The sequence below is a fragment of the Camelus ferus genome, chromosome 20, assembly GCF_009834535.1.
Source record: "Camelus ferus isolate YT-003-E chromosome 20, BCGSAC_Cfer_1.0, whole genome shotgun sequence".
Classification (NCBI taxonomy): Eukaryota; Metazoa; Chordata; class Mammalia; order Artiodactyla; family Camelidae; genus Camelus; species Camelus ferus.
The window spans coordinates 40,507,216-40,526,898 of NC_045715.1; the positions used below are offsets into that span (position 1 = coordinate 40,507,216).

The following is a 19,683-nucleotide window of genomic DNA, read 5'->3' on the forward strand; positions in this document are numbered from 1 at the left end:
GCTCACAATTCTCATTTCAAGGCTCAGTTACTGTCACTTGGAACTAAGTTTGTCCAGTACAGAGGAACTGGAGCGCTCTGTGATGTACGAGTTTGGCACTGGGGTCCCATTGTCAGACTGAGGGAGGAGCAGGCCGAGTCCTGAGTGGCAGGAAGGGAGTGAGTGGGAGGTGTCGGGGGAGTGTAGGAGCTGCAGTCCAGGAGGCAGGGGAGGCCAGGTTGTCTCGGGTCCCCAAAGGCCATTGGAATAACCTCATTTTTATTGTGAGATAGGAGTCTATTGGAAGGATTTAAACACCAGATTGAATATGTGAAGAACTCTGAACTTAAGCCTCTAATGAGAAAGAGGGAGAATGTTCCACAGTGTGGAACTTACCGCCACTCATCCCACCTACACACCCCTTTCTGTTTGAGACTTCAGTGGGGGTAAAGCTTGGCCATTTCCTGGGAGGGGCAGGGAATGGCTGGTGGGGCAGCATCCATTGTCTAAGTTAACTTACTGTCAGTAAGGCAGGAGGGTCACGCCTTCTGTGTCTTTAATGAAATTCAGTAAACAGGAATGTGTGCCTGTGAGGAAGAGAAGGTGAACTGATGTCTGTGGGGATAGTTCTCAAAGTCCATATGTTGGAGTTATATGTTATTAATGTAACTTAATGATAAGGTGACTTAAAAATCAGTAACAGAGTTATCTTTTTAGGCCTGTATGAGACAGCTCCAGCAAGAGCTGACTGACACCCGAAAGAAAGTGTCCATGTTGGAAGCTTCCCTGGAGGTGACAGCACATCATCACACTAACTCAGAAAATGAGAAGCAGGAGTCAGAGAGGAGGTCACATCAAACTGCGAACCCAGTACGTGTGAAACCTAGCACGTCGGCCGTGAGTGTGCAGCGCAGAGCGTTGCAGGACACTAGCTTTTCAGGGACAGCTTTCTTCTGTATCTTCATTATAATTACACTTTTATTATCTTTATGATGTACTTGTTTCTTAAACTTTGACTTTCATTCTGCCATTTCTTTATGTTTCTCTTATAGTATTTACCCTTAGATGAGTTGAGAATTATACATCTTTCCTCACGGAAGTTAACTTTTTTTCCCTACTAAACAGTATTTTTTAGTGATCTCTCACCACAATGAGGCCAGCTAGATAAAATCAGAGGATAATGTTTCATGGCATGTTCCAGAAAATTGTCATGTCTCTTCACTTTTGTGAATGGATATAGAATCTGTGTGTATTGATTTCATGGATTTCAGAGTAACTTGTGCAGAAAGGTCATTATACAAACCAGTTGAAGTTAGGCATTGCCTTCATTTTCTCTTCATTTTACGTATGTTGTCAAAGCATGGAGAAGTTCAGGTGACGTCTATACACCCAAAATAGAGAATTAGGAAAATTGTCTAGATCCTGCCTTTGGATTTTTTCTTAACTTTATTGAGATATAATTGACATAGGGGGGATTGCATAACTCAAGTGGTAGGGTGCATGCTTAGCATACACAAGGTCCTGGGTTCGATCCCCTGTACCTCCTCTAAAAATAAGTAAGTAAAACCTAATTACTTCCCGCCACCAAAAAAAAAAAAAAAAAAAAATTCACGTATCATTTAAGTCACCCATTTAGGATGCATAGTTAGTATCTCCTAGTATATCCAGAGATGTGCAGCTGTCACCACAATCAATTTTAGAACATTCCCATCACCCCAAAAAGAAAGCCTGCATCCCTTGGCCATCACCCCCAGCCCCCCGTCCCCATCAGCCCCCGGCAGCCACCAGGCTGACTTGTGTCTCTACAGATGTGCCTGTTCTGGGAGTTTCACATGAGTGGAATCACATGCTGTGTAGTCCTTCATGATTAGCTTTTTTCATTTGACAAAACGTCTTCAAGGTTCATCCACGTTACAGCGTTTGTCAGTATTTCCATTTCTGTTTATTGTCGAACAGTACTCGGTTGTGGGGCTAAACCGTTTATCCATCCATCAGTTGATGGACCTTTGGGTTGCCTCTGCTTTTTGGCTCTTGTTAATGATGCTGCTGTGAACATTTCTGTGCAAGTTTTGGTGTAAACATGTTTTCATTTCTTTGGGGAATAGACTTAAGAATGGAAATGCTGTCATATGGGTCATATGGTAACTGTGTTTTACCTTTTGAGGAACTGCCATACTGTTTTCCAGAGTGGGTGCACCATTTAACATTTTTATCCAAAGTGTGTAATTCTCCCAATTTCTATGCATTTCTGTCAGCACTGGTCATTAGCTCTCCTGGTAGGTGTGAACTGGCATCTCATTGTGGTTTTGGTTTGCATTTTTCTGATGACTGAGAATGTTGGGGATCTTTTCATGTGCTTATCCATTTGTGTATCTTCTTTGAAGACGTGTCTGTTCAGGTTTTTGCCCATTTTAAATTGGATTGTCTTTTTATGATCGAATTGTAAGAGTTCTTTTTGTATCCTGGGTTCAAGTCTTTGATCAGATGTAGGATTTTCGAGTATTTCCTCCTATTCAGGAGATTGCCTTTTTACCTACTTGATGGTGTCTTTTGAAGACTAGAAGTTTTTAATATTGATGAAGTTCAGTTAATCTATTTCTGTCTTTTACTGTCCTACCTAAGAAACAAGTGCCAGGTCCAGTCATGAAGACACACACCTGTGTTTTCTTCTAAGAATTTTGTAGTTTCAGCTCTTTCATTTTGAGTTAGTTTTGTATGTATTGTATGAGGTAGAGGTCGAATTTTGATCTTTTGCCTGTGGATATCCAGTTGTCCCAGTACCATTTGTTAAAAAGACTATTATTGTCTCATTCAGTTATTTGACACTCGTATTGAAAATCAATTGACCGTAAATGTGAGGGTTTCTTTTAGATTCTCAGTGGTGATGCATTGATCTATGTCTGTCCTATGCCAGTACCAAGTCAGATGTTATGAGAACTCTTTCCGAGTCATCTTGCATATTACCAGTTGTCTTACATAGTAATAAAAAGTCAGTGTCGTGGAATGTCTGTAACTCCACTTCTGTGGAGACCTCCTGCTTCCTGAAGGGGCCTGTGGCCAGCTTATGCCTTGCTGACTCTGACATGACAGAAAGTTGGCTTGCAAAGATAAAGTCCATCCCCCACCCATTCAGACCTTTAGTTTCTCACCCAGTGCCTCCCACTTCACTCCAGTTTCCATCAAATCATGGTCACGGGATCTGCTGACTCAGTCTGCAATATACTTCATTATGATGCACTTATAATTCATAGAGTCATCCATAGATTTCACTATCTAGAGGCAAAAGATTAAGCCTGGAAAAGATTAATTCAACCTTCCTCTTTGGAAGCCTCTCTAATCCATATTGCGGTTCACAATGAAGTCCTCTTTTGGCTTGGTTCTTGTGTGTAACACTGGTGCCGATCTTGTTCTTGGTGTAGATCCTGCACTCTCAGCTCCCTGTGTCTACCTCCTTTTACTTAAGAAGAGAGATGCCTAGCTGTATTCTATAGCTGAATGCATAATTAATGAAATAAATACTTCATCCCATCCAAGGAAAATTTTTCAAGAGTACAGCTGTTAAAAATTAGATAATATTCAATCAGTTTATCAGAAACAGATAACAGATTAGTAATTTGAATTTCAAAAGTTCAAAGCCACTCTGTGTGATACGGAGAAGCATTGTGCTACAACATAAAGCTGAGACAGTCTTACCTTCCCTTACCAACCAGCTTTGAAGTAAGGTAAAGGAAAAATGGTATTTAATTTAAATACTGCCAAAGGACACTACACTTACGGTTCCATAATATTTTATTTTCTCTCTGAGGAAAGGAAAATGAAGAGTGAGTGCTAGATTAATAAATTCTCAAAGCTGCCTGTCTCTTAGAAGTCAGTTAATTGAAATGAGGTAAAAAGGCTGATTTTGGTAAACTGTTTCTAGTTGTTTTTCAGTTATTAGCCTTCAAATCCTATGTCTCCTTGCTTACCAGTCTTCCTCATCCTCAAAGTTGAGGAGAAATTGTGAAATACATGCCAATTTGTAAGAAACTGTAATTGGAGGGAACTCTGAAGTACCTTCCTTCTCACTAGTTCTTAGGTCTTTCTTTAAGTTATCTGCTTGTTCTCATCAGCACTTTGTCATTAATAAGTGAATCTCAACGTTTGTTACTTTCCACTTTATAGGAGACCAATTTCTACTATATTCAAGTTACATTTCTTACTGTCTTCATTCATCCACTTTTCTGTTTATCTGTTTTTGCCTAACAAACTCCCCAAAGTTCAGTGGCTTAAATAAGCATTTATTTTGTTCACAACCTACACTTAGGAAAAGTGTGGCCAAGACAGCTGGCCTCTATTCCTCTCAGCTTCAGGTGGGGCAGCTCAAAGGCGGGGGTCTGGAATCACTTGAAGATTCACCCAGTGATGTCTGATGGTTGATGTTGGCAGTGGGCTGTGGCTTTGGTGGGGCGGGCAGGTGGACCACCTCCCCTGGAACACCTAAGCTGTCTCTGTGGCCTGAGCGTGCCCACCTGAGACTGGGTTCCGGGTTAAGAGCGAGGCAGAAGCTGAACTGCCTTTTCAAACCTGCCCTGCAGTTCACTCGGTGCCCCTCTCACCGTTTTCTGTTCATTAGGAGCAGGGCACTTAAGGTTGGCCCACATTCTACCTTTTTTATGGAATTAACTTTTAAAATGTATGGAGACATTCAAAAACCAGCATAATCTACTCACTAGCCACAATGTTTTCTTACTGCTTCCATACGAGAAATCCGCTTATCCCCACTCAGTCCCTGAGCAGGACTCGGTCGCTGTGGTGTTAGGCTCAGGCTCCAGTCCAGGGTCTTACTTTCCCATCTTCATCAGGTCCAGGTGGGGCTGAGGTTCCTGCGCGTGGTTTCTGGAGTACAGCCCCTTGGGTACACTCCTCTCAGTGCTGGGGCTTGGGGATAAGGAGACACGGGTTATTCGCCACCACACACCCGACATTCTGCTAAACTGCTAAGGACTCCCTCACTCACAGATGGAAGATGGGAGGCACGGTGGTCTGTAGCAGTTCTGAAATGCAGCCTGATGCTGCCGGCTCTTTGATTAGGACTTAGTCCTATCCCTGGGAGGGGTTCTCCGCTGCCCTCTCTGAGCTCTTTGTTCTGTCCCTTTCATGAGCAGTGACCTGTGTTTGCAGCTGAGTAGTTCTCTCAAGCCAGCTTCCTCCTTGTAGACCTTCTAAGAAAAACCCAAAGGCCTCTTCCCATTTTGCACTATCTTTTGTCTCTTTCAGTCCAAGCTAGCAAGCAGTGTTTTTGCTACCACACTTCTCCTTTAAAACTTGAGTTTCCTGTGAATTTTATGGGGTTCATGCCATTGGAAAAGCTACTCTCACGTCTTTTTGAGATAAACTCTTCACCTTGGGCTTCCTGTGAAGCTGTTGTGGGACCATGCCTTTGAAATTCTTATGCTTTTAAGATCTTTAAAGGAATTTGAGGCGGCACCTTAAATCTTTCCAAGGTCTTAACAGAATCTTGGCTTCGTCTTTAGACTGTTTTCCTGGCAGCACCCTAGATTTGATCTTAGCCTGGAAGCCATTTCTCTGCTTACCCATTATGTGACAATTGGGCATGTGGGGATGCTTTAAATGGGATACAGATATTCGAACCCTGTGAGTCCTGGTTCCTTTCTATTTAATAATCTTTTTGTTTGTTTTAGCTTATCTCTCTCATCAATTTTACTTTCAGCTGTTCGGTAGCAAGAGTCCCGTTTCCTCCGGTTTCAGTGTCATTTTCTTCCCTGGCCTAGAAGCCGTCACTCTCAGCCCTTCAAGGGCCCTCAGGCTTCCACTCACAGTCTCGGGGACACTTTGGATTTTCACTCTTACTCTTCTCTACATCTGTTCAGGTTTCACCTACCTCCAGGTTCAAAGGCATCCCCACATTTTGGGTTCCTTTTTAATGGCTGTGCCCCATTTTTAACATCAGTATCTGTGCCAGTTATTTATTGCTAATAATTTATATAATAAACTGCCTCCAAACCTGGTGACTCAAAACAGCATCTGCTTGGTTCACAAATCTGTATTTAGACAAGGCTTAGTGGAGCCAGCTCATTTCTTCTCCACTTGGCATCAAGCGGGCACTAGAATAATCTAAAGGCTTGTTTATGCTCATATCTGGAAGTTGGAGCTGGCTTTGGTTAAGGACATTCCCTGGGGTCATCAGCTGGGACAGCTGCGTGTACAAAGACTCAGTAGGTGGCCTGAGCTTCACAATGTGGTGGCTGGGTTCTAAGGGTGAGCAACCCTACGGAGTGAAAGTCAGAAGCCATTTAACCTTAGAAATCACACAGCAGTGCCCCCACATTCTGTCCCCTAGAAACCAGTTGACTGAGGCCAGTACATACTTCAGGGGAGGGAATTTCACAGGGGAAGTGTCAAGGAATTTGTAGAGTTGTTTTACAACCACCATCTCCGCCTGCCTTGTCTTAGCAAATAATCCTTCTATCTGAAGGAAAGTAGGTTCTTCCAAGTCAATGTCACTGAAATTCCAGCAAGTATTTGTTTGTTTTTGTTGAGTATCTTCTCTTGTTTGTGGAGAGCCACAAAGGATTACAAGAATTAAGGCTTTTTTTCTTTAGAAAAATGTATGGATCACCTTACTAAACCACTACAGCTAGGAGATGGGTTTCTCCTTAACTCTGCGAATCGCTCATTGCTCCTTGGAATGCAATTCAAATAAGCATGAAGTATTTGTGGTTCAGAGAAAGGCTTATGGCATTAGAACCCATATTTGTAAGATGTATTAATTGCAGTCTTTTTTTCAAAGTCTTGTTTTGGGAGGCATTTATTAATTCAGCCCTAAGTAACTCAGTATGATCTCCCTAAAACTTTAAAAGTCATGGAGAGTTAAGACTTGGGGGAGGAAGGGGTAAGAGACTTTCTACTAAGAGGTGCCTTGTAGTCATTTTATGTAGGAAAGACGTGAACCAATTACAGAAAAATAAGAGTGTAAAATCAAGTACAAATGTATAACAAAGACGATGACAGTAAACAGTATTGTTTTGTGACTCTTGGTGGTTTGAACTTTTTTCTTGATTTTCTGAGTAACTTGAGTTTCTCCATTCCACAAGGCAGATACCATTTTATTGGAACTGAATTTATTTCAACCTTTGATGCTGGGTTAGAGTTAGGCTGTTCTCAGTCTGCTAACCTCATTACCAAACAATTTTATCTTCTTCATGCAGAATGCTGATCTTCCAGCAAAAGTGGAATCTACATCTTCAGTACTTCTCCATCTGAGTGCAGAAACTCAACGTTTTCTAAAGGAGATATTTATGAAAGAATTGCAAAAGAAATCTGACACACTGGAGGAGAAGACAAAGCAGTTGGAAGAAGAAGTAGTGCACCTCAGGCATCACCTGGAAATGAACGCAGTGGAACGCAGTCCAGTGGAGCGGTACCAACGGGAGACTGAGGAGCGAGCAAGACGGGATGTAGTGGAAAAACTGAAAGAACTCAGTCAAGTCGTGCAGTACAGACAGGAGACTGAAGAACAAGCAAGACAGCATATTGCAGAAAAATTGGAAGAAATCAGCCAGTTTTTACAGGTGAAGCATTGATCTGTAACGTGCTGTAACTCACTTCGCTGAGAATTACAGTTCGGATGTGTACATTTTATGTGTTTCCTCTACTTCCCATATAGCGGTTTGTTTTGTAGATTTCTGGAAGGAAGGCCGCATTTGTTACTCCCTTTAAATAATTCAGTTTCCATCATTACTACCACTAAACTGACCTTTCGGAACAACTCTCACTAGAGAATCATTTTTAAGACCAATTGGTGTAAATCAAGACGACTAGGAGGAAAAGAATATATTGTGATTCAAATACTGTACCACACTCTGCGATTACTGTTGGGTTGTATTGTTCAATTGTTAAAGTTTTAAACTGATCCTATTATTCTTTGAACTATCACATCACATGAGTACTAGTAGAAGAGTGATTCAACTTGAATTTTGTAATTCAGATTTAATTCACTTGACATTGATGGTAAGTATTTTAAAGTTCAGCTTTTTTTCACACTTAAAATTGCTCTCTGAATCACTGACTCAAAACTAAAGGGAACAAATGTAATTACTCAGGTTATAAGTATTTTTAAAACTGTATCCTTTTAATTTGCTGTAGGCCCAAGCAGCATCTCAAGAAGACCTGTTAAGAGAGTATAAACGTGCTTCAGTAAGTCAAATGGAACACAGAGTTAAAGATCTGGAAACTGAACTGAAAAGTAAAACTTTTCAGTTTGACTGTAATGAAAAAGAATTGGAAAAATACAGGCAGCTGTACCTGGAAGAGCTAGAAAATGGAATGTCATTGGCAAGCCAACTAAACTCGTAAGTCAAAACGTAGAATTATAGAAAACAATTTAGGTCATTAATTTGCCTCTTAGGCATAATTCTTACTGAGCCAGGTTCATGAGGTGAGTAGCAGGTGAGAGCTAACTAGATAGTGTAATTTTGGGAAATGGTGTTAGTAAATGAACTCTCCTTTAAAATGTCAGTCCAGGGCAGTTTGCATCTCCCTGCCTTTTGTTGCTTTTACATGACTTTATGTTTTATATATGTATATATTTAACCTGATCTGGTCTTTAAGCTAGGGGTTTTGCAAACTTTGTAATTTAGACAGCCGTATTATCACAAAATTTCTAGCTGGAATTCCCATAAATAGAAATGTTACTAAGTTTAAAATTAACTGTGTTTTGGAAGAGTACAACGTAAGCCCAAGGGGCCCCATTCTGGTGTTTGGTGAATTTACTTTCTTGATTGTGATATTTGGTGTCACCGCTTGTGGGCACCGAGATGAAGTGCTGTATCCTTCTAAGTTTGTCTCCGCTATGTAAAGGCATGCTTGGGGAATAGGTGGAAATTCACATAGGGGTGACGGGCAGTATAGTGGTTCACAAAGTGGCTAAAAAGAATATGGTGGCCTGCCCGAGGGGGTGTGTGGAAGACAGAAAGGGCAGGTCCCACCTCCGGTGCCTGAATAACAGGATAAGCTACAGGTGTCCCCGCTATCCGAAAGGAGAGTGTTTCTATGAAAGTTGTCGGTGTAAAGCAAAGAGGCAGTTACCTTAGGACACGTCTTGCTGGTGGATGCGTGAAATAAATATGCATAAAGCACAGGCGCTCACAGACACAGTCCAAAGCCGTGGCGGCGTGATGCCGGGATACTGAGTGTGGTTCTGCGGAAGGAGCTCGGTGGGGCCCCTCTCGCTGCTCGGGGTGCTCATTGCCCCTCTGATGGCTCGGGCTACAACAAACACCCAGTGCTATTCTGGCTTTTTGCTTTTTTTTCATAAAAGTGAAAATCCACTTGAGTTTTTTTTGGTTATGGAAAACAGGTGCTGATGTAGGCCTCTGGTAAAAGCAAAGTAACAAAGTGAGCTTTGGGAAATTGGGGGACACTTGAAATTGCCCCTGGTGCTGTCATAGTTCTTTCCCACCATTGACTCTGCCGCCTGGTGCCCCCCAGAGGTGGTGGCTCTAAACTGTTCCTCAGTGCCGCATGCTTAATTTCTCCCAGGTAGTGAGTGAAATGTGTGTATAAGGGGGGTGAAAGCAAATGCTTGAAAGTGGCTTTGAGGGATGGTTTATTTTTTATTTCTAAACTGGTTTCCTGAGGGCATGTCTAGATGCAGCCAGTGCAGAAGGCAGCGGGGATCCTCTGTGGGGGCGTCTCCATCTCTGACTCTCCCCACTTTGAAGTACTTGTTAGTTAAGGGCCCCCCAGGCACGTACGTCCTTCTTTAGGACAGTTTTAAACTGTAATTGTTTACAGTAGGTCTGCGCTGACGTATTTTTTGGTGTCAAAACACAGTTTAATGGGACAATCTGTTTACTATTGTAGCAACTTTAAAAATACACATCACTTAGGAAGGAAATGAAATGAATGAAATCTGTGCTTTGCGATCCTCGCAGGGCTAATGAGAGGCTGGCAGCAGTGAGCACTGAGCTTCAGCTGGAGAAGCAGCACAAGAGTTCTCTCCTCGGCTCTGTTCCCGCACGGCCTGTTGACGGACCGCCTTCTGATGAAAGTTCTAGTACTAGTGTAGAGACCGAAAGGAGTCTTACTCGAAGAAGGAACTTCAGGAATTTTTCAGACCCTTCGACTACCACAAGCGATCTGTTCAGGGTTAGTTATATTATCTTTTTTTCCTTGGGTTTCAGATTTCTGATACAATTCTTGCTTTTAATTTGATGAAATTCTGAGTTGTTTATTTGACTTCACACTAAGTAAAAGCCATAATTGTGCTAATAAAGGAGACAAATTTTATAATTTTTTAAAGTCCCTGGACTTGTGATTTTCAAGAGATACCTGTCACTAACTTTATTCAATAAATGCAACTAAACTGACAAATTTTAAATTTCTTAAAAAGCTCCATTTTAAATTCTAGTTTAGAAATTAAGTATTATTGCCAAATAACTAGAGATCCACTTTCCAATGTTTGGCTGAGCTTCTGATTGATTTCGGTTTGGCATTGGTTCATAGTCATTTTCAAGTTTTGCTGCACCCCAGCTTTTCTACCCCTAAGCATAAGTAAGTGATTGGCATTGAGCTACTTAACCACACGCAGATGTTTTTTATTTAAAGGAATCCAAGATATATTCTTTTTATCAATTCGATAAACTCGTAACACTAAAAACATTAAGTTCTGTTTTGAAGTTTAAAATTTTTATCATTTTCTTCTGTAAGAGTACATCCTTAGTTGCTATTTTACTTATAGCATTGTTATTTTAATTGCTATAAAATGTCTTAGTGAGGAATTGTAGGACATTTCTAAGTATGTAGTCAAGTAAAGCAAATACTTAAATTTTTAAAATGAAGTTCACTTACCTCTCTGTCTTGCCCTCAGTAGGAATACCGAGGTGGCAATGATAGGGAGTCTTTAAATTACAACCAGTTTTCATTTAAATCGGTGCGTGTTGGTTTATGGTTTGATGGTGTTTTCATGATCTTCTTGATGCAGAGAAAGGTAGCACGGGCCCTTGTTGAGTGAGGTCTCCACCTGTCTTTTCTCACTTGGCTTCATGTCATAATAAATCGAAGAAGAAAAAAGCTCAGGTTTCATAGACAGTGTTGTGGGTAAATTGAGTCTAAGTGCTTCAGAGTCATGAAACCGGACTGCGTGGTGTTTAAAAAAACAATGCACGGCTAACACTTCTGTCAGTGGCTAAGCATGATGCAAACTCGAAATGTTTCCATTAGTTGTCACCAAAAAATCGACAGTGGGTCACTTTACAGGATGATGGTGGAAGAGTGTGAGTGCAAAAGCAATGCAGGAGAAGACTCCTGAGGACAGTTGTTTCCTTTGATGTTTTTGGAGGAAAGAGGTGTCTACTTTTTAGTACTTCTAAATACACTGGAAAATGGTTTATTTTAAACTCAGTGTTGTAGTTCCAAGGTACACGTAGTTCTTCTGTGGGGCCGTGGGGCCGAATCATGCTAGGTTTAGCAGGGAGGTTAACAAGCCCCGTTCTGTCCGGGTGCAGAGACACGTCTCCCTCAGCACTGCCGGGCGCCTCACAGGAGTTACTGTACAGTTACTGCTTACGGATTTCTTAGTCAGACTTAGAGAAAGAAGGTGCCTTGTGGAATTGCTAGGGATGTAATTATTTCTGCTGGGAAAACATAAAGTAATGCCTTGAGAGGTGTGAACATACTGTTTAAAATGACAGGAAGGGATGGGTTTTTGCATGGGGCTTAACAAAACAACAGACTTCCACAGCTTTTCGGCTATGGCTCTAGAAAGCAAAATGTTAAAAATGGCATCGGGATTGAATTTAACATTCTCCTTTATGTGCAAGGTTTTAACATTTTGGACTGTTCCTACTGTGAAGTTCCAGCTTACTCAGCGTTTTCTTCTAACCTCACAGAAGTATTGCTCTAAGTCTGTGATTTCAGTCGTGCTGGTTGTCGAAGCAAGTTTTTTCCAGTTCATAACACTTGGGTTTATTGCCTCTCTTACTGCTGCTTGAAGTATAGCCTTGTCACGTGACATCGTTGTAGTGGTGTGGTAACAGATGGACCCCGTATCTGTTTTGCTAATTTTTTACCCTCAGATTTCACATTCTAGTTTATTTCTGGGATGTTTTGTCCCACATGTCAGAAGCAACTTTACAGTTTTACTCAATCGTGTTATCTGTATTACTATAAAATGCAAAAAGTTAAAATTAGCCTGAGCAGATACATCACTGTTAGATTTTCTTGCACATAGAATTTTTTTCTGAGAAGTGAAAACTTAAAAATGGATTCCAGACAATATTATAACACACAGAATTTCTCTGTTTTAGAGATTTTTTTATGTTCAAGAGTTTTTAAGTGTTGGTGTGCCTAACATGAAGCATGGCCACAATAGTTAATAAATGTCCTTCAAATCTATTTTAAATAGGAAGACTAAATTTTACACTCACTGATTTTGGACTTCTGGTGTATTACTGACACTTTCAAACATTTTCTAATGACTTATTTAAGTAATTTTTAAATTGCTCAAATGTCCATTCAGTTTAGCAGCCCTTTTTCTAAATGGGACTATACCAGTGCACCAGAGCTAAAACGATTAATATTCCTAAGACTTTAACTTTTTACATGACACAGCACTGCGTCTCAGCAGAATCTGGTCACGTTTCTTTTAAAAGTAGGCTTCCAAGGCAGGGCACATCCACTCTGAATTTTAATTCTAATCAAACTATCAGCGTAGTTAAGCTCATTTCTCATGAGGCAGAGGCAGAGTTCAGTAACCTTGTTTCTGGTATCAGCTCTCTGCCCTGTGGACTCCCTCCTGCCCTCGTTTCATTTTGTCTGAATGCACAAATGAGGAAGCGTGTTATCTTTTGAAAGACAATCACTCAGCTTCTTCCAGTTCTTTTTCTTTCATTCACTTTTTTCTCTGTACTTAATTGTTCAGCTCCTTGATCAACAAATTCTCATTTCTTTTCTCTGCAGCAAAATACATGTATTTAATAGTTACAAACTGACAAGTGTCATTTCCTTCACACATTAACCTATTTACAACAGGATGATGAATCAAAGTGGTTAAATGACTTGATTCTATTACATTTCTGGAATTGTACTAATTTTTATAACATTTAAAATAAGAATGACACCAAGTTTTAACTTAAAAAGTATCGATAGTCTGAAAATATATTCACTTCAGAAATGAACGTGTGTGTATATGTGTGAGGCAAGTGTCTTTTTATCAAGTTGATCTCGGAAAGAGAGGGCAGCATTATCTTCCAGCCTGTGACCTCAGTTTTGACCTCAATCCTGCAGTGTCCCCAGTGGGACCTTCCATTTCTATGGGACATGGTCTGCAAACTGCCAGTTATGAGCGAGTCCTCCTAATTAAAAATCATTAGAATTAAAACTTGCTGATACATTGTCTTCCTGTGTATAGTTTTCTCACCTTTCTGTGTTTTTGTTAAATGGAAAAGTTTAAGTAAAACTGCAGGTGCCTTCTCCTTATTAATGTTGGACGTCAGACCACTTCCACCATCGGGACATGGGGGTCCTCACCTAGAAATAAACATAAAGGTCCCAGAAGTACCTATTTAGGAAAATAGCTTTGCAGAGGAAAAGATAGTAATCTTACATTCAACTCATGTAAAAGTGTGATCTACATTTTGCATAGTGTTTATTAACGGTTATATGAAATTATTTCAGTAAAGGCTTCTCCCTTCATCTGTTAGGCGTTTTTCACTTCACAGGACCCGCCTGGCACTGTTGTCACGTTGTTGATGGCAGAAGGCCTCTGTAGAATGCTCTTGTCAGACAGTGTTACGGAAAACAGTCTCTGAAAATACTGGCGAATGGTAGCCCCAAATTTTGTCTTTGCACCTAACATTTACAAAGGCCTCGGCTCTCGTGTCACTGTTGTCACCACAGTGTTTATTATGTCTGGTGTACTAATTTAGACCCTGTTCAGTGAGCTGGTGACTTTTATAAGAAAGATTTTTAAAAGAACACTCTAGATGGGGACGCTTGTAGTTTGAAATGTCCCCACACATTTCATAATTAAATACGTAACTAACTAAGTCAAGTTTCAAAAAGTTGGCCCTGATTTCTAGAAAGGAAACAAAGTTACAGTTAAATTACGTATTGTTTTCCTTGTTTCTAACTCTTAGGAAGTTGTGAATCAGGAACCAACTTTGAAAACTGGCGCTAGCCTCTCCTTTTCTTCAAGCAGATTTTCTGATAGAAATACCTTAGTCATATACAGAGAGCAAAACACATTTGCTTAACTTGTTTGCCAGTAGAATTTTCACTTGACATCATAACAGAGCCCTTTTTTTCATTTTATGTACCTACGATTCTGTGCTAAAACCATTAGCAAGAACAGGCCTTAAAATTTTAGTTTCCTAAAAGTGCAGGAATGGAAAAGCTCATTTTAAGGAAAAACCCATTAACATTAAAAAAAAACTAAACTTTTATAAAGGGCAGTTTTTCTGAGAAATGCAAAGTAATGCATTCAGTGTAGAACATGAATTGTTTAACCTCTTTGTGCTAGTAAGATCAGGCATCGCCCTCTGAGATTATGTGTATCCGACAGGGCAGTGTTTACTGTGCTTTCCGTCAGGGGAATCTAAATAGCCTTACATATGTATGTTCTCTATTATCTAAAATCAAAGTAAGTAGGAATTTATTTTATTTTATTCCTGTGATTATTTTTTCTATTTAAGCAATCCCCAAGTTAGGTCAAGTCTCTGAAAGTATTATTTAAAGGCCACATTTCATAAGCTAGCTGTCATTCCTATGATAGTGTTTCTTGTTAAACATTAAAAATAATATTTGACTTATTTCAGATGCGGAAGAAGTTGGAGAATAATATAGACAGAGAATTAAGAGAAGGTATGTTGCCAACATTTCTGAATTAAATTTAGACATTGATTTCCGAAATACACTGTAAACAGTAAATGGCCCCTCTTTCTGTTGTTTGAATAACAGATACCATGTTAAGTTTTTCCTTACACGTAGCTAATGAGAAATGAGAAAGCACAATCTCGTTCATAATGATAAGTGTACTTATTCCTCATTTATTCATCATGATCCACGGCTTTAAAAAAAGTCTCAAGAAATCTGTCTTCTCTATTTCTGGCTGTGCCCTTCCTCTCCCGCTGTCCCCGTGGGCCTGTCACCTGCACACGGACCTGTTCTCAGAAAGCATGGAGGTCGTCAGCTTCTCGAGTTTGGTAGTGACTGAGGCCAAAAACCCAGACTCAAGCAATCACAGTTCATGTAGCTGTCCCCTGGTGGATGACAATTAATGTCCTGTCATTCACTTTGTCACTGGTTAACCTTTTGCCCTCAGGAAAAATTCCAAATTCCTTAGCTTGGAAGAAAAACACCCACATCGATCTGGCTCTTGCCAAAGTCTTCAGCCGTATCTCTTTCCTCCCCTGCTCTGCCCCTGTGCTCCAGCGGCTGGTCAGACTGCGTCCAGCTCCGCGGGCGCCCTTCCTGCCTCTGCTCTTTGTGTTTGCTTCTTGCCTCTCCCTCCCACACTTTCTCCTCCTCCTTCAGGTATCTGCTTACACATCACGGCCACCAGAGAGGGGACAATATTGACACAAAGCTGGACGTCCCTTCTGAGTGTTCCAACTCTGCCCTCTTTTATACCTGTCATGGCATTTATGTCTCTGTACCGAAACTGCCTGTTCATCTGTTTCTCCAGTTTATGGTACAAGATCTTTCAGGGTGGGCTCTGTCATCTTCATCTTGTGGTTCCAGTGCTTGTCACAGTGCCTTAGCACATGGTTGCTGAGTAAATGAATGAAGAGTGAGAAAACCAGGCGCTCTGATCCTTAGCCACAGGAGCAGTTAATTCAACGTGCAGCCCTGGGCAAAGTCTAGAGTAGTAATCTTGGGTTTTGTGTTGTAATCGTATGTAGGTATTTTTCATTCTTCTTAAAACTTAGAAGAGTCTCAGCTTTTCTTAAAAGATAAACTGACATTTAGTTACCTATGAAGTATTTTAAGTAAAGAATCTAATTCTTTCATTTTCTTTCCAGCTATTACTGAACTTGAATCTAAGTCCTACAGACTCTCTCGTAGGCTCGATGGACGAGTCAAGTCCAAGTCCAGATCTGGTTTCAAAAGCACGTGAAGAATAGATGGAAATTCTGAAGAAAAGTATCTGATCTACAAGATAAATAGTAAACATTTACCTGCTCTGAAATAGTAAACATTTACCTGCTCTGGGCTGTTTGCCTAACATTTTAATTATTTCCCGCTAAGTGAGATACTGACAATGTTTATTAAAGGGAAATATTCTTGTATTATATATGCATGATTAAAATTGATGTAGTATTTTAAACCACGTTTCTCTGCATCTCATTGACTTTTAAGCAGACTTTGGGAATAAAACTCAGCACTTTGGAGTATTATATACTCAAACTGAGCCCGGATGCCAGCTGTTTAAACAGCACCCAACCACCCACCAAATTTGTCATTGATATTGAGCCGTGTTGATTGGTAGCTTTTTTGAATTTTCCAGTGTTAATCACTGTCTGTAGACCTAAAGATTTAGACGGACAGCGTTTGGATCTGCTTTGGCTGTTTCAGTGTTCTAATGGATCACAGTCGTTAACAGTGCCGTCAGATTTTCTGTATGTTACCTGAAACACTGATTCACAGATGTTTCCTCATGGGGAAATGAAATCTGCCTCAGGCTTTTCATTTTCTCTATTTATTTACTTACTTTTTGGAAACAGTCTTAAAATTAGAGACAAGTTCCGAGCACCAGACTCAAACGGACATTGTCACAAACCTGCCATCTCTCCCATACATTCTCCTAAGGCGTTCTCTATCTTCCCTAAATGTCACTTGTTCTACCATAAGTGCCCTTTCTCTCCCTTCTCGCCAAGAAGTCATTTGTTTTTCAGAAAATGCTTTTCTCCTTTTCCTGTCACGTATTAAATTGTATATAAGCCCCCAATTCTAGCCACCCCTTTAAATCCCATTGCTTTGTGAACTCTTGCATGTATTCATACGTAATTTTTTTCTCACAGTAATCTGCTTTAGTCAATTTAATTTGCAGGTTCCCAATCACTGAATGTAAGACGGTAAAGGAAATACTCTCCTCCTCAACAATTTCCAGGAGCTAAAATTTCAACAACTCCTACTTAGATCCTTTATTCCCTTTCCCGTCCTTTCAGTGTACTTACTTGGCAAAACTCCCAACTACACAACAGACTGATTCTCATTTTTCCCCCTTACGTCCCCCCAGGCATCTAAGTGCTGCTGAAAAAAGTCACACACTGCCCAGCTATCCTGCTACTTTTATTTAGTTAATTTGCACCTTCTTCCTCCTCAGTGATGATTTCAAATTCCCCTCTCTGTAAACACCTCCCTCTGTTTCTTGCCTCTCACGTGAACCAGTCTTACTTCTGACGACAGACTTCCTGAGAGATCTGCTTGCTTCCCCACCAGCAGTCCGTCCCCACCCACTCTGGTGTGTCTTCCCTTCCTCCATTCCCACGCAGCGAGTCACTGATGACTCCCACGTCTAAATCAACGTGACACCTTTCCAACCCTTGTCTAACTGAAATTCTCATGCCTCCGGGCATTCCATGTAACCGATCTCTGTAACCGACCGCTGCCTACAGCTTCCTCTTTAGTCTTGAGCTGAAGATGATGTTGAAGCTGAAGGCTGCGGCCTTCTTGGTGAGTTCACTCCATTTACCCTGGCTGTCTCCCATGGGTATACACAGGAAGTACACGTGTTACTCAATTTTTACTTTTCTCCTGTTAGTCTACCTTATGTCAGGTTAATTCTTAGACCAGCCAGATGAACCTAGAAGGGTGGAGGGACGCTCCCCACCCCCACCCCAGCACAAGCCTGAGCACAGGTAGCTGTGCTCATTCACAGCTGGCGTGGGCGCTGCCGCGCCTGCAGGGAAGAGATCGATGGCAAACTCCGCTATTCCTACAGCACTAGCCAGTGAGCTGAAGCTCACCTGAATGTCCTCCAGGCTGAGCTGGGGTCACTGCTCCTGACAGAAGACGGCCTTTGTGAAAGAAAAAAATGGAGTCTGCATTGCTCGAGAGGGCTCACTAAGGAGGTGTGAGTGACTTATGCACATCTCAGCCCACAGAGAATCCGACCCTGTGAGCACTTACTGCCCTAATGAAGTCATCTGGAACACCTGCCAGAAACTTCAGCTGCTTACTGAGCCCCCCCCCCCACCCTGAAATAACCTGTGATTCCTTAAGGACACGTGTCTCCTGACTGGCTCACATCAGTGTCAGTCACAATCCTCATCAGGCGACTTTTGACAGCCTCTTGGATTTTTTTGTCCTTATAAGCCCCTGACTCCCGTCCTTGAAACACCCAGTGTTACCCAAATCTGTGTCTCCCAAGTCGTAATTTATTTCTTCCAGTTTTATTGAGGTATAATTGACATGCAGCACTGTATTATGTTTAAGGCATACAGCATAATGACTTAATTTATATATATCATGAGATGATGAGCGCAATGTACTTTGCTGTAACTATTAACATAACTATACCCCTGTCTCTGGGATACAGTAAGATGATTACTTAGGGTTCTCCAAGGGAGAAATGAAAATAATAGAGTATCTGTATCTCTGTCTGTCTTTCTAGCTTTCTATCATGTCTGAAATCTGTAGGGTGGGCCTGCAGCCTAGAAATTCAGGTAAGAGTTAATGTTGCAGTCTTGAGTCTGAATCCCAAGGGACGATAGTCTGAAGACTCAGATTGGGTTGCCACGCTTCAGTCATGTAAAGAAGCCCCTCCACTTTGGGGAACCTCAGTCTTTGCTCTGAAGGCCTTCAGCTGATTGGATGAGGCCCATCAAAATTATGGAGGGTAATCAGCTTTATTCAAAGCCACTGATTTAAATGCTCATCACACCTGAAATATACGTTCACAGAAGCATCTAAACTGGTGTTTGACCAAACACCTGGGCATCATAATCTAGCCAAGAGATACTTACCAGGAGTTGGAGAGGTTTGTTCTAAAGGGATATAAAGCTTTGTTCCAGCAGGAAGTAATTTGCTCAGCACAGTTCTAGGTCAGCTCTGGGCTCCTGATAATCACGAAGTCAGATCTGATTTCCCAGCCTGTGACTCTTTGTGTCCAGCAGATGTCGCCAAATGACCAGTCATAGCTCAGATGCACAGGCTCGTCTTTGGGAACAGGTGCAGTATATGTATGTATGGCCAGCATCTTAAACAAAGCACTCATGTTGTCTGCGACTCTTTTTCTCCATTTTACTGAGACGTGTGGATCAAAATGAGATGTTCACAGGAAAATGGTTGTCCTGGAATGTGGTGATATTGTGGAATAATGAAAATGTTAAGTCAAACACAGAGACAGCCCAGTAAAATGGCACCTAAACATAGGTGTGGGGAACTCGTGTGTGCGTGTGTGTGTGTGTGAACTTGTGCTTCTGAGAAAGATTAAACAGGAGTGGAACTGATGAAAAATACTTCAAAAAAAGGTAAAGAAAATATTGCAGAAAATACTGTAGAAAAACCTGTAAAGGGAATAAAGTTGGAGAAGATGAAAGAGAGGCAGAGAAAAGCCAAGGCGAGTGTGCATGAGACTGGGCTACGCAGATAAAGTGTTAACACGGGAACCCCTGGAGAAAGGATCCCTGTGTCCTAACAACAGGAGACCTGAGCTCCAAATGAAGACCATGTAAGTGGAGGATTAGGAAAAAAGACACC

General features: G+C 41.2%; 1 protein-coding gene and 1 long non-coding RNA gene across 7 annotated transcripts in view; one reads left to right on the forward strand and one right to left on the reverse strand.

The window, feature by feature from the left end:
• The window catches only part of LOC106730213 (ankyrin repeat domain-containing protein 26), a 56,833-nt gene extending 40,524 nt beyond the window's left edge, over positions 1-16,309 (forward strand). For all 6 annotated transcript variants that reach the window (XM_032463338.1, XM_032463334.1, XM_032463337.1 and 3 more), the window contains 6 exons: positions 697-849; positions 7,188-7,550; positions 8,125-8,330; positions 9,915-10,128; positions 14,796-14,841; positions 16,002-16,309. In XM_032463338.1, the coding sequence (XP_032319229.1) occupies positions 697-849; positions 7,188-7,550; positions 8,125-8,330; positions 9,915-10,128; positions 14,796-14,841; positions 16,002-16,096 (1,077 nt within the window). In that variant the 3' untranslated portion in view covers positions 16,097-16,309. The remainder of the gene's footprint in view (positions 1-696; positions 850-7,187; positions 7,551-8,124; positions 8,331-9,914; positions 10,129-14,795; positions 14,842-16,001) is intronic.
• LOC116658347 lies at positions 4,764-19,081 on the reverse strand. Its single transcript, XR_004313706.1, has 4 exons — positions 18,948-19,081; positions 13,400-13,509; positions 10,831-11,020; positions 4,764-4,896 (listed from the first exon to the last, which is right to left on the reverse strand). It is a non-coding gene; the product is annotated as an uncharacterized LOC116658347 (long non-coding RNA).
• Between the last annotated feature and the right edge of the window lie 602 nt (positions 19,082-19,683).